We start from the raw sequence: 13,814 nt of genomic DNA, 5'->3' as shown, positions 1-13,814 counted from the left end.
TTCAGAACTCTGCAATAGACATTCTACCTAGGTTTGTGGAAAGTGATTTAAGCAGTTAATGGTTGGCCACATTTTATTTGATGTGATTCAAAATTGCGTTCTCTTGCTCTGCAGGAGTAGCGCTGTCCTCGGCCCCCTTTGGAGACCTGTGGCAGGTCTTCCTTGCTTGGGTGTAAACTACGTTCTTCAGCATTTCCCAGTTCCATGCATGGTGCCCTGTAGACAAACAGCGGCTGCTCAGTGTCTTGACCCTCCAGACCAGCGCTCCTGCTGAGGTGGTTAACCTTGAGGGGAAAAGAGAACATAAATTTAAAAGCAGTTCCTTTTTCCTTTGTTTCTGCCAAGTTTCCATAAGTAGATATTTTTAAATATTAAAAGACCCTTAGTTTTTACGTAGACTTCAAAATTAAGAATTGGGAAGGCATAAGGATCTGCTGAAAAATTATTAATAAGTTCCTTTGCCTGCAAGGAAGCAGGCTGGACCAGGAAACGGCTGATGTGGTGACCGGGATAGCAAGCCAAGACCGTCTGTGCAGCTCTTGGCAGGAAGAAAGCGACAAAACAAGGTCTTGGAGAGTGCTCGTTACCAGGTGTATGATCAGAAAGATAAACATGTTCTCATATGACACGATTGGCCTGGTGCCTGTAGCACCCTGGGGGAGTCGGGTGTGCGCGTGTGAGCAGGCATGGCGGCAAGGCTGAGGGTTTGTGGCACAGCTGGGGAGTCGGGGGAGGAAAGGGGGAGGGAGAGGAGGCTGACCTTGCTTGGGGCTAGTGTCACTGCAGACCCCCGGTGCAAGCACGGGCACTGCAGGGGATTTCAAGTGTAATAGAGGATCAGCGTCACGTGGTGGTGCATGGCACGGGTGCGAGGCCGGGCTCTCGGGAGAGAATGAATGGGAGACCTTAAAGCAAACGTGTTCTTCCTCCTTAGCAGGGCACTGTGAAGAAGATTGGGGCTGTTTCCTGAGAACTGAGGGACAAAGATGGAAGCTGAGGGTCTTTTCATGCTTTCTGTGGCACTGTTTGCAATTTTCGTGAAAAGCAGACAGAAATGTAACCTTAGCAAAAACGCATTCAGTCTTTCACCATTAACTACAGTGTTAGTTGTGAGTTTTTCATAGATTTTTAAATTTTATTTTCTTTATTTTAGAGAGAGGAAGTGGGGGAGAGAGAAACATCAGTTTGTTGTTCCACTTATTCATGCCATTCATTGGTAGCTTCTTGTATGTGCTCTGACCAGGGATCGAACCTGCAGCCTTGGAGTATTGGGACAATGCTCTAACCAATTGAACTACCTGGTTAGGGCCTTGTAAATGCTTTTTAGAATTATGTTCCTTTCTGTTTCTAGTTTGTTGAATGTTTTTTATCATGAGTTGGGGTTGGATTTTATCAAATGCGTATTCTGTCTTTTGAGATGATGTGGTTTTTATCCTTTATTAATATGGGCTACTGTGTTGATTTTCATATGTTGAAAGAGCCTTTCATTCCTTGGACAAATCCCACTTGGAAATTGTGTGTGATCCTTTTTATACGCATCTGGGTTTGATTTTCTATGATGTACGTAAAGATCTTTATGAATTCCCCAAATTTCCTTCTGTTACTGGTTTCTGATTTCGTTCCGTTGTGGTCAGAGAGCATACTTGGTTTGAGCTCAGTCCTTCCAACGTACTGAGACTTCTCTTGCAGCCCAGCACGCGGCCTGTCCTGGAGAGGTTCCGTGTGCACTTGCGGAGAGTGTGCGTTCTGCTCTTGCTGTGCGGGGGGCTCTCGGCGTCCCTCAGGCCCGGCCGTTGCAGGGCCGCTCACCCTCTGCCCTTGCCGTCTTCTGTCCAGCGGTCCTCGTCGTTGCTGCAGGCGGGGTGCCGGCGCCTCCGGGGTTACCACGGAGTCGTCTGTTCCTCACTTTAATTCCGTTTTTGCTCCGTGTATTTTGGGACTATTAGGTGCATAATGCTTGTCATTGTTACAGCTTCTTGATAGAGTGACCCTTTTATTATTATCAGTTTTTTTCCTCTAGTGACAGTTTTTATCTTAAGTCTCTTTTGTCTAATCTTAGTATAGACCCTCCTGGCCACTGTGTGCCTGTGCGTTGTTTCCTTAATGTATGTTGTTAGTCTCGGCCTTCTAGTGTCTGGGTCTAAAGTGTGACTCATGAACAGTGTGCAGTTGGGTCCTGCTTTTCTGATCCATTTAAATTAAACCTCGTTACTGACAAGATAGGATTTATTTCTGCTTTATTACTGTTTGTTTTGTAAATGTCCTGTGTCATTTTCGTTCCTCAGCTCCTCTGTTACTGGCTTTTGTGTTACAGAGGTATTTTCTGGTCTACCATTTTAATTCTCATTTTGTTTATTTTCTACATTTAGTTATTTTCTTAGTGGTTACTGGGGATTGCCATTAACATCTAATTTATAGCAGCTTAGTTCAGATTAATACCAATTTAACTTCAATATTATTAAAAAACTATTCCTTTTTTTTTTTAAGATTTTATTTTTCCCCAAGAGAAGAGAAGGAAGGGAAAAAGAGAGGTGAAGAAACGTTGATTGGCTGCCTCTCCTATGCCCCCAGCATGTGCCTTGGCTGGGAATCAAACCAGAAACCTTTTGATTCGCAGGCCAGTGCTCAATCCACTGAGCCACACCAGCCAGGGCTATTCCTTTTTAAATTTAATCTTTATTTTATTTTTTCCATTACCATTAGGCCCGTTATACTCCCCTCCCCGCAGCAGTCACCACAAAAACCTTTTCCTGTGTAACCCCATTTTCCCCTCTTTCATGCACTTTCCGCTTCAAATCATATCTTTCAGTACAGCGTGCTGTCGGCTGGGATTTCATTGTTGCTCGTGCAGGTGCCGTTCATGTGATGAGAAATCACCTGCTGCTCTTCCCGAGCACTCCTTCCGCATGAGGCGCCCTTTGCTTCGTCTTTCGTACAGTCTGACTCTGATGCGTCTGGGCATGGCTCTCTGAGTTTGTTCTGCTTGGAGCTGAGCTTCTTGGACGTGCATGTGGTGATTATTTTTATTAGTGGTACCCATTTAAGGCGTTTTGGCCATTATTTCTTCATGTATTCTTTCTGCCTCTTTGTTTCTCTTCTTAGGGGACTTGGGTGTATTGGTCTCTTTAGTGACATCCCACAGGTCTCCCAGGATCTGTTCAGTTTTCTTTCTTTCGATTTCTTTCCTTTTCTTTCTTTCTTTCTTTTTCTTTCTTTCTTTCTTTCTTTCTTTCTTTCTTTCTTTCTTTCTTTCTTTCTTTCTTTCTTTCTTTCTCTCTTTCCTTCCTTCCTTCCTTCCTTCCTTCCTTCCTTCCTTCCTTCCTTCTTTCTTCCTTTCCTTCTTTCTTTCTTTCTTTCTTTTTTTCTTTCTTATTCTCAGACTGGATCATCTCAGTTGAACCGTTTCCAAGTTTTCTGACTTTCTTCAAATCTACATCTGTTTTTGAGACCTTTGATTAAATTTTTATTTCAGTTGTATTTTTTAACTCTAGAACTTTTATTTATTTTATAAAATTTTTAACTCTTTATTGATGTTCTCTGTCTCCTGAAACATTTGTTTTTATACTTTATTTAGACATGGTTTCTTTTGAGTTCCTTCACCTACCTGTAATAGCTGACTTAAAGTATGTGCCTGGTAAGTTCAGTGCCCAAAAGGTCGTTTCTGTTGACTGCTCCACCCCCAGCCCACTCCTGTGTTGGGGTCATAGGTTACTTTCATGTCTGGTAATTTTTTGTTGAAAACTAGATGTTTTAGGTAATATAATTTGGCAGATAGGGAACTCAGGTTTTCCCTCCTGGGAAAGGCGGGGGTCATTGTTATTGTTGCTGTTTGTTCGTTTGATGGCTCTCCTGGACTAGGTCTGTAAAATCTGATTTCTTCATTATCTGTGACCTCCAGATTCTCTGCTTGGGTCACTTCATTGTCAGCTAATGACTAAACAGAGATTTCCTTAAGTGCCTGGAACCAGTAGGTCTTGCAGCCTTTGCAGAGTGACCCTTGAAGATGCGAGTCAGATCATATCCCTTCTCCGTGCAGAGCCTCCCGATGCACCCACGCTCCTCAGAGGAAAAGGGAAAGCCCCGTGATGGCCTGTGGGACCCTGCAGGGCCTGGCCCCCAAGTCTCCCCTTCCTCCGTGTGAGCCGCACCAGGCTGCCCTTCTGCTGAGCCCCAAACATGCCAGGCGTTTCTGTCCCCAGGGCTTTGCAGTTGCCAGGTGTTCTCATGGCTCATTCCCTCCTCTCCTCCAGGTCTAGACTCAGTTGTCACCCCAGCGTGGGCGTCCCTGGCCACAACGCCTCCCCTTCCCCTTCACTGCTTTATTGTCCCCGTAAATCAAAAATTGTCACTCTGTCACACTCTATACGTCTTTCCTTTGCTTTAGAGATTATTGTTTGTTTTGTTCGCTGCCGTAGGTGCAGTGAAGAGATAGTGCTTGACGGTGACTGTTGAATACATGAGTGGTGACCTTTGGCAACCTGTGCTTATTGAAGAACGAGGCCTCAGGTGCTCATTGGAAGGTCTTTGCGTGTGACGGTCTTGCCTGCTGGGGGTTTCACTTGTCACCTAATGACTGTGGACGGTTCACAGCTGTCAATACCTAGAAGTCTGTCTTCAGGGATCTCTCTGCAGGGATGAATCCCCCAGTTTCTTTCCAGGAGCGATGGGGGTTCAGGCTGGCAGGAGCGGACCGAGTGGACCCACCGCGGCATATGCTTGGCTTCTCGAGTTCTGGAAGCTAAGGACAGCAGCTGGCGGGCACACAGTTTGATCTGCGAGCTGCCACTTAGCTGTGCTGACCTCCGCCCCTCAGCTCAGTCACTTGTGCCCGGTGCCCACACGTGTGGGGCAGCTTCCCTAGCTTTGCCCCGGGCTGCTGCGGGGCGGCTGCAGGGCGGCAGGAGCTGGGTCCTCGTCAGCTCCCCTCGGTTCAGGCCCATCTTCCTAGACACGCGGCACCTGGCAGTCTGGGTCTCAGAGACACCAGGTGAAGACAAGTCTGCTCTCGGTTCTCTCTATATACCCTCGTCAGCCCCCAAAACTTACCACTTAAGTCCCCTAACCACTGTGTTTTCTGTTGTTTTGGTTTTGGTTTTTAAGACTTTATTTATTTATTTTTAGAAAGAGGGGAAGGGAGGGAGAAAGAAGGAGAGAAACATCAGTGTTCAAGAGATACAGTGATCGGTTGCCTCTCACACACCCCCAACTGGGGGCCTGTCCCACAACCCAGGCCTGTGCCCTGACTGGGAATCAAACCGGCGACCCTTTGGTTCACAGGCCAGCGCTCAATCCACTGAGCCACCCCAGCCAGGGCCTTTTGGTCATTTTGTCCTTTTTTTATTCATTCACTGCCATTGTAACTAGGTTTGGGACAGGAAGGAGATAAAAATAAGTAGTTACTGTGCCATTGTTAACTGAGCGTTCTCTGTAGTTATTAATGTGTTTTATTTTTGTATTTGAATGTTTGTTGGGGTGTCCTGTGTCCCCTATCCGTGAGTGTAGGCACTCCGCCTTAGGCTCATTTGTCCTCCCAGAGCCTCGCCTAGGGTCCCCGTTGGTGTGACCGACGGATACTGAGTCAATGGCGTGAGCAGTCTTACTTTTGTTTCACTGGGCCTTATTTTTATCATTCCGTTTCAGGGCCTAAACCACTTTCCAGGCACCAAACCAAAACTGAAGTCGCAGCAGATACTTTTTCTGCTTTTTAAAATAAACGTTGAAGTGGAAGAGCCGCTTTGCCTCTCTGGGTTTTAGGTATGAGAGGACAAAGCCCCACAGGGAAGAGCACCTTTAAGTGACGCGTCGTTACCCGGGCAGCCGCGCAGGCCGCTGCTCTGTGGCCGGTGCCGTTACCTGCCCGAGTGCTCGGCCGTTCCCGCGGCGCCCCCGCCGTCCTCCGGCCTTTGGCTTCCGACCAGTTAGGAGGGAGCCCAGCCAGACATGCTGGTGCTAGCGGTTGGTGCCTCTCTGCCAGCCGTGGGGGAGAGATTCGAAGAGGAAATTTTCCTTTGAGTTTATGTATTGTGGAGTTAGTCTCCTTAGTTCGCAAAATCCCACTGGATATTGCAGGCTATGCAGTTAGAAAAGTTCCCATTAACCACAATAGTGATCAGTGGTATTTACAGTATAATATACCTTCATCGTCTCTGATCTGTAATGCTGAAATCCAAAAGCCCTGGAAATTTTCTGTGGCCCATCGGTGGCAAAACCGGACCTGACCCTGCTTCTTCAGGATTCAAACCTGACGTATAATAAATAGTCTTTATTTATCCCAATGTCTGATGTTAATGTGTTTGATTACGGGCCACTGACCTAGACCCCACTGAAGAGTTTATGTAAAACCCAGTATACATACTGTCTTACCTTTTTAAAATGCAAAAAATTCTGAGTTTCAAACCCTTTGGGTCACAATAGTCTCTGATAAAGAGTTAAAGCCTTATAGTAAAAGTCACAGATTTCTCATTAGCTGTGGGTTAAAATTCTTACAGGGGGATAAAAAAACCCTACCTCTCAGAGTGTTTTATTATTTTTTGCTGTTGCTATTATTATTATTGCTATTCTTCCTATTGTTGTTATTGCTCTAGTTCCAGAACTGATATTTATATCTACTTTTAGGCTGTCCTGAAACAGTTTTATAACAAAATAATGAGACCATTTGCGTGGTTGCTAGGTGGTAAAGTTATTTTATATTCAGACTCTTCATTGTTACTTACCAGTATGTGTGGTTCCTTACCTGTTCAGTGCTGTCGTTGTAACATAAATAGTGTTTAGGTTGAGTTTCTAGGATTATAGTTGTATAAGATCACTCACTAAATAAAATTCATAGTTCTTCTAGCCAGGCATCTTCTGTATAATTAGTGAGTAAGCCATATATTAATTTTGTGTAGCATTAAGTTCTGGCTGTGGCAGTTATGTTTTACTGAGTATAAAACCATAACCTCTTAGAGGGTCTCCTCAATGCGCTCTTGCTTTCCTGCCTCAGCAGATGAAGGGCTCCCGGAACCATTTTAAAAGTTCTCTTCTGTGGCGCTAATCACAGTACATTGTACTGGATTGTTTTCTCAACTTGTTTTATTTATACTTGACGGTTAGCACTTAGCTTTTAGTGAATGCTCACCTAACCTTTTGAATGAATGAATGAAGAGAATTAAGAATCATCTTGTCCTTCCACACAAATACTGCTGTATGTGAAACAACTCTCCCTGTTAGATTTCACTCTACTACCTAATTTCATAGAGTATACCGTGCCTGGGACATAATAAACAGGGAACTCAGTAAGTACGTGAGGAATGAAAACCTGCCTCCTTACATTTAATGGGTCTAGTTTTATTGTCTGAACTTACAAGGCCTTCTGCCATGTGAGTTGTCCCCTCTGATACTATCATCATTCTCTTTTCAGTTATTCACAAATTGCTCCTACTTCGCACTGTGTGCTGCATACAGTTTGAAAATTTTTTTAAAGAATATTTTAAAAAACTCTGCTGCATGTACTTGGATGTATTATTACATACGTCTCTGTGTTCTACTGTAATTGGGTGTCAAGTTAAAGTTTCCCATGCATGAACCCATTTTGGTTCAAAGTTGTTGTTTGGTTTTGTCTTTTAAATTGTATTTATTCATCCTTAGAGAAAGGGGAGGGAGGGAGAAAGAGTGGGAAAGAAACGTCAGTTGGTTGGTACATGCCCCCGGCCAGGGACCGAACCACAACCCAGGCCTCTGCCCCGACTGGGAACCGAAGAAATGACCTTTTACCTTGTGGGACGACGACCAGCCAGCTCCGCCACACCGGTCAGGGCGTTGGTGCAGAGCTTTTTATTGTCTGTTGATAACGTTCTACTGGACTTAATGAAGAATTTTCTTAGTTGCTAAAGTTTAAAAAATTTTTTTTGTTTAAAAATAATTAGTTCAAAATATAAGATAATTTCCAGTTGCTGTTCTATGTTACCGGTTATTTTCTTTCATATTAATAGGAAGAAAATAAAGTTATTTTGTCAAACTTATTAGCATTATAAGTAACTGGAAAATGGTGGCATTTATATTAAGTTAGTATAGGTTGGGTCTTCGTCTCCAATAATGTTAATAATACTTTGTTGGTGTTATTTTAATCACCTGTGATCTGTTAAAACGGTCCAGTAATCGTCAGTCTTTATTTCTCCCTAACGCAGCTGTGGGGTGTGGCACAGTAGTTTTTCAAAAGTGAAGTGGGGAAAGGGGACACCTTATCTCTCAACTCCCTAAGAATTTTAATGTTTATCCTCTTTCCTCCCCACCCTTAGTTATTTTTGTCCATTACCAGGATATATGAAAATATAGAGTTTTAAAATTAAACAAATAATTAACATTTTAAAGGCAGATTGTAATCATAGAGGCAGATGGTCTTGGGCACGTGGTATGTATTTTTATGTCCTTTAAAATTGGTTCTTCTGCCTTAATGGATTGGAGCAAGCAAATACTTGGCTACATTTGAGTCAAGGCCTTCCCATAACACGTTGATAAACATTCTTTCCTATTTTGGAGGACCAAGTATTTCCGTTTACAGTGGTTCACAAGACTGGCATTAAAGTTGCTCAGGGACCCACAATATCCCTTTATAGCAGTTTGATGAATCAGTTTCCATTTCTCTGCTTTTACTGACCTGTGACTTCAGGAGGTTTTTATAAATAAAAAGTGGAAGGTCATTAACAGATAACAGAAGTTTAAAATAGAAGAGTTCTCACCAGCTTTCTGGAACAAAACTCTTCAGGTGCATAAAAATGGAGGTAAGCAGGCACTCATCAGCTCTGACTGGGGTACAGTGCAGCGGGATGATGGGGGCAGCACCCTGGAGGCGCTGACGGCGTGCTGGTACTGGTACTCCAGTGGTTACCAGTGGTTTCTTGCAGCCATAAAGCCTGAAGTTTAGGAAGGAAGTTCATATATTTCTAAGGGTTAGCTGCAGGTTTAACATATTTTGTGAGTGAAGACAGCAAGGGATCGTACACGCTGACGAGCGCCGTGGCCCTCCTGGCCCAGCAGGCAGAGCAGCACGTGGCAGCCCTCCCTCCTGCTAGAGGGGCCGCGACCGTGGCATCTCCCAGGAGCCCTCGGAGGAAAGCTGTGCCGTGGATGAAACCTGCGCTTGGTGCCATTTACGTCAGTGATTTCAGCGTTGCTATGGTGGTTCTGATGTTTTCTTCTCTGAAGAGGAATGAGGGAAACATGGTTAATAAAGTTAGCCCATTAGATTTTACTTTGTTTTTGATGGAAATGTTTCCTCCTATAAAATTTAATGACCGTGGATTTGATGGCAGAGATTACTTACCATAACCAGACTTGTCCCTGAGAGGCAATTTAAAACAGTTCCATTAGAATCCAGATAACTGATCAAAAACCGTGTTGTGGAACATAATGAAAAAAGACTGTGATCTTTTGGTATTTTTCCCCTTTGCGCCCCCCCCCCCCCCCCCGAGAAAAGTCACAGTGTAATCTTTTTATTGTCATTGCGGCCCGTGTGTGTGACTGACTGAAGGTCTAATGGCGAGAGCCCTGTAGTAACCAGGGCCTGCTTGCGTAGGAGGCGGAACAGGTCAGATTTTGCCAGAAAGTGTTCTCATACCCAGTAGTTTCATAGTGAGTATTTGAGTGTTTTTATCTGAATAAGGACAGTTAGACAATTTCTTAAATTGTCAAACAGGACCTTTTAGGTCTTAGTACCTTATGCATATGAAATTCATGAATGCATTCATGCATGTTTTATGTATGAGTAGATTTATGAACTGGCTGGTTTGGCTCAGTGGATTGAGCGTCGGCCTGTGAGCTAAGTGTCGCTGGTTTGATCTTCCAGTCAGGGCACATCAGAGAAGGAAAACTCTGACTCCAAAAAACCTCCGCTGCCTTGCGGCATACCTCTTCAGGGGAAAGGCTAAGGGAGTAAACCCCGACAGAAAATCCGGAGCCGGAGTCCCTAAGGCGGTTTGACGTTGTAGTCAACACCGGCAACTCCTGCGGCGCACCTGAAGCCAAGCTGTATTGACTCCGTCTTTCCCTTGGACCCTTCAGCTGCGAAGAGAGGGGGGGTCTGCTGCATGGGCAACAGCAGACCCTCCATATCACCCTGCCCAGGCTCTGTAGCTTCAGCTCCACTGGAGAGGACACTCCAGCGTCATCGCAAGATGTCGATTCAACACGGGAGGAGACAGATACCGTGTCACTCCCGAGTCGGACTGCACAACCATTCTCGGCGGTGCAGATAGACTCTTAAGAAGCTACACCATCGTCTCTCGAGACGGACGGCTGCCGACGACGACAACGACGAGATTTATGAAATATTTATTTAACAGTTTACTGCTCAGCAGGCAATGTCCTAGAAAATTCACCATTTAAATGTGCTGGGAATTGACCATTTAAAACAGGTGACAGTCCTCCTCACCCAAAGGGACAGTATCTTGGATCCTACATTCTAGAGAAGTGGTAAGGGTGGGCACGCGTCCCACCTGAGAGAAGAGATTGCTTCCTTCGGCCGTGCACCAGCGTACGGTAGAGCTGTGCACGGGAGGCCGTGCGGCTGGGAGGCAGGCACCAGGGCTGACGCGCTCGCCCGCAGAGGGTGCCCCGTGATCGTCCTGCCTGGCTTCTGTGTTCACCCCACTGAGGTCCTGTGTTCTCCGCCCCCGCCTGCTTCCCTGGGCACTCAGTGCAGTATCAGCACACAGCTTCCAGGGACTGCATGCGTCTGCATGTGTGTGCCCGCGTCTCTGCTCCAGCCGGACTTCACACCCCTTCGGGAGCTCCCGGTCGGCGACTTGGGTTTAGCGCAGTGCTTTGTATGCAGCAGTGTTTGGTATTGCTGTTTGCTGACTGCCGCTGTGGTCCTTAAAGTGTTCTGCGGTGGATTTTTTAAAGATGCCTTGCATTTCTTGAAGGTTTGTCTTCTAGGGTTAGAGTCAAACCACTTCGTGTATTTAATCTTCTGTTTTCAAGAATTATTGCGCTAATAGGGAGCTTGCTGGTAGGACTCCTGTGCAGGTTAAGAGCCGTTTCTCATGTTCACGAGCCCAGCAGCCTTTGGTATTTAGGGGTGGGGTCACTGTCTCTAATCAGGCAGAATGATACAACCATATTAGTACGGCTGTATCTAACACCTTCTGGTTTTTTAATTGAAGAAGGTCTAATTAGGGGCCATTTTTCTTTGTTATAACTCTCTTCCTCCCACCTGTGTTTCTCCAAAAAGTTTAAACTGGAATTAATCATTTCCACTGTGACTTCTGTTGTTTTCCTGTGTCATTGATTACTATCAACCTTCCCGGGCAGGTAGTCAGTGGAAGTTCCATGTGGTCAGAGGCCAGGGTTCTCTCTTCTGACCCCGCCCCAACCCCACCCCCCAGGGTCTCAGTGCATCGCTTCCCACTGAGCCAGAGGTGTCCCTGGGGGGCGAACATCGGTGTCAGAGCCCAGAGTAAAAAGCAGTCAGTACCCTACAGTTTACACACTGACATGCCCAGATTTTATTACTTGGTTATAAGTTCTGTTCGGTCCTTTGTTCCTCAGCCTTTCACTGGGACTCACTCATGGATCCTGGCATCCCGTTTTAGGTTACGTCTGAGAATTTTATATACAGAACTGTAATTTTTAATGAATTAAATGAAATGGACCATGCAAGATCAAATATAGTTATGAAGTAAATTAGTTGAAAACCCTTAAAAAAAAAAAGGGTAATTCTCATTTTAGACTTCTGAGTGGCAAATGTAAAATGTCGGTATCCAAATGTGCTTTTGTAGATTCTAGTGTTATTCTGCATGATAAGCGGAGGGTGTTACTGCGAGGGCCTGAGCTGTCTGTGTTTTCCTGTCAGTGTCAGAGGAGTCACCAGTATCTGCAGCGCGCCCTAAGGCGAGGCTCCCCGGTGCAGGCCTCAGTTTCCCACTTCGTTCTCTTCCGTCAGCCACTTGTTGCCTGTGCGTTTCGTGGCTATTTTCAGTACTTCTCATAGAACCAAGGATTTATAGTTTACAGTCAAGGAAAACCGGTTGTGGAATAGCGAGCTCTCGGTTGACACGTGAGGACGTACACTCGCTAACCTTTCACCGACACCGGCAGGTTTTGGGCCCCGCGCCCCGATGGTGCTCCTTCCTCGACAACCTGACGGAAGAATTAGAGGAGAACCCGGAAAGCACTGTTTACGACGATTACAAGTTTGTCACCAAGAAAGACCTTGAAAATTTAGGTAAAAAAAATAGGATAAAGTAACTATAAAATTAGTGTGTCTCTGTTTGTTTGTCGGGGGGGTGAGGATGAACATTTTAGAAGTGGTAGAGTCACTTGTATGTGATTTTCCAGGTCTTCTCTTCCTGCCAAAGCAGGTATTAAACGCCGTGTGTTGTCAGTTACCAGCTCTGCCTAGAGAAGGGTTCAGTGAGCTCAGCTTGCCAAAGCTCTTTTGGATCATAAGTGAGGAATAACCCTACCAATGTGCATAAAAATATATCTGGCAAGGAAGCAGCAGTTTATTTCTTCAAGTACTCGTTGAATGTAATCAGGTTTTGAGAAATGTTAGAGATTCTGGCTCCCTGTTGCTTTGCCGTTTAGACGAGCTGACCCGAAGCCTGGAGCCCACAGGCTGACTCCTCGGATGTGCGGAGCCTTCCTGGCTGCTCGGGTCTAAGGACTGCGGACCAAGACATGCCTCTAATGGCATTCAGTGCTTAAACGGGGCTCACACGTGCCAGGCAGCATGTGCGCGTTTAGCCCTCACGGCTCTGCCAAGGGGGTGCACGCGTGATTCCCTTCTGTAGGTGAGGAGACAGAGGCACAGAGGGAGGCAGGTGAGCTGCCAGAGGCCTCGGGTAGGAAATGGGAGGCCTGGGGTGGGCCTCGAGCCCACGCTCTTAACCGCGGCCGCACCAGCCTCCCGGAAGAACGTGCTGGTCCAGCGCCGCGTTGTAGGATGAAGGGGGCAGGCCCTGCTGGTCTCGCGCCCGTGGTGGGGAGGCTCCGCAGCAGATTATTGGGGTAGGGGGGCTAGGGCTTCCGCTCCCCACCAGTCTCACACCTGAGCTGTCTTTGGAAAAAAGAGATGTACAGCAGCAGCTGAATGGTAAAAGAAACTAGAATTATCTAGTAAATAGATTAATAGAGAGGTTTTTGAACTTTATATCCTATATGCCATAGCACAGTTAACCCAGGCAGAATTTTTTCTACCAACGAGCATCAGAATCGCTCTTTAAATTATCATGCGTTTAGAAAGAAAAGAATTGTGCTCAGCCTTTTTAAGCGCGGCCTGGATGACGTAGGGGACGTGGGGCCTTCCCACCGAGTGCCTCCTGGGCGGTGCCGGCCAGCTCCCTCGGCGGCCCGTGTCGGACGCTCCCGCGTCCTTGACTCGTGGCGTCAGAGGTCGGGTAGCCGCTGTGTGGACTGCATTTCGGCCGCTTTTTCAGTTTCTTTACTGTGTATATTTTGGGTGAGGAAGGCAGTTATAAAGGGTTAGATATATTTTGTTAAAATTCAGCCATACTGCCCCCTTTTAAAACTGAAAATACTTATATTCAACAAGATAAATGACACTAGAAATCTTTTCATGTACATTATTAATATCTTATAATATTAAGTGAGCCTTTGGTTATCATTTTTTAACAGATTTCACCAGCATATACAAAACCTTTTAAATAATTTATATTAAAAGTAGAAGTAAGGCTTAGTAACTAACCTCTCTCGTTTCATAAGATTATTAACATTAAACACTTACAAGTACTGACTTTTCCCACCTACGGCCGTCAGCAGACCCTGTAACATGGCAATTCTCAAAAGGTGTTCCGTGGGCCACCACGTCAGCAAGA

General features: G+C 45.6%; 1 protein-coding gene across 1 annotated transcript in view; it reads left to right on the top strand.

Annotated features, from left to right (window-relative positions):
* NOL10 (nucleolar protein 10) overlaps positions 1–13,814 on the top strand; it is a 67,421-nt gene that overhangs the window by 36,274 nt on the left and 17,333 nt on the right. The window contains exon 14 of the mRNA XM_090280905.1: positions 12,076–12,202. Coding sequence (XP_090137031.1) covers positions 12,076–12,202 — 127 coding nt within the window. The remainder of the gene's footprint in view (positions 1–12,075; positions 12,203–13,814) is intronic.

Source organism: Furipterus horrens, unplaced genomic scaffold (assembly GCF_987537825.1).
Source record: "Furipterus horrens unplaced genomic scaffold, mFurHor1.1.pri manual_scaffold_6, whole genome shotgun sequence".
Classification (NCBI taxonomy): Eukaryota; Metazoa; Chordata; class Mammalia; order Chiroptera; family Furipteridae; genus Furipterus; species Furipterus horrens.
The sequence above is the reverse complement of the archived record's forward strand: the minus strand, read 5'-3'. Positions and strand labels throughout refer to the sequence as shown.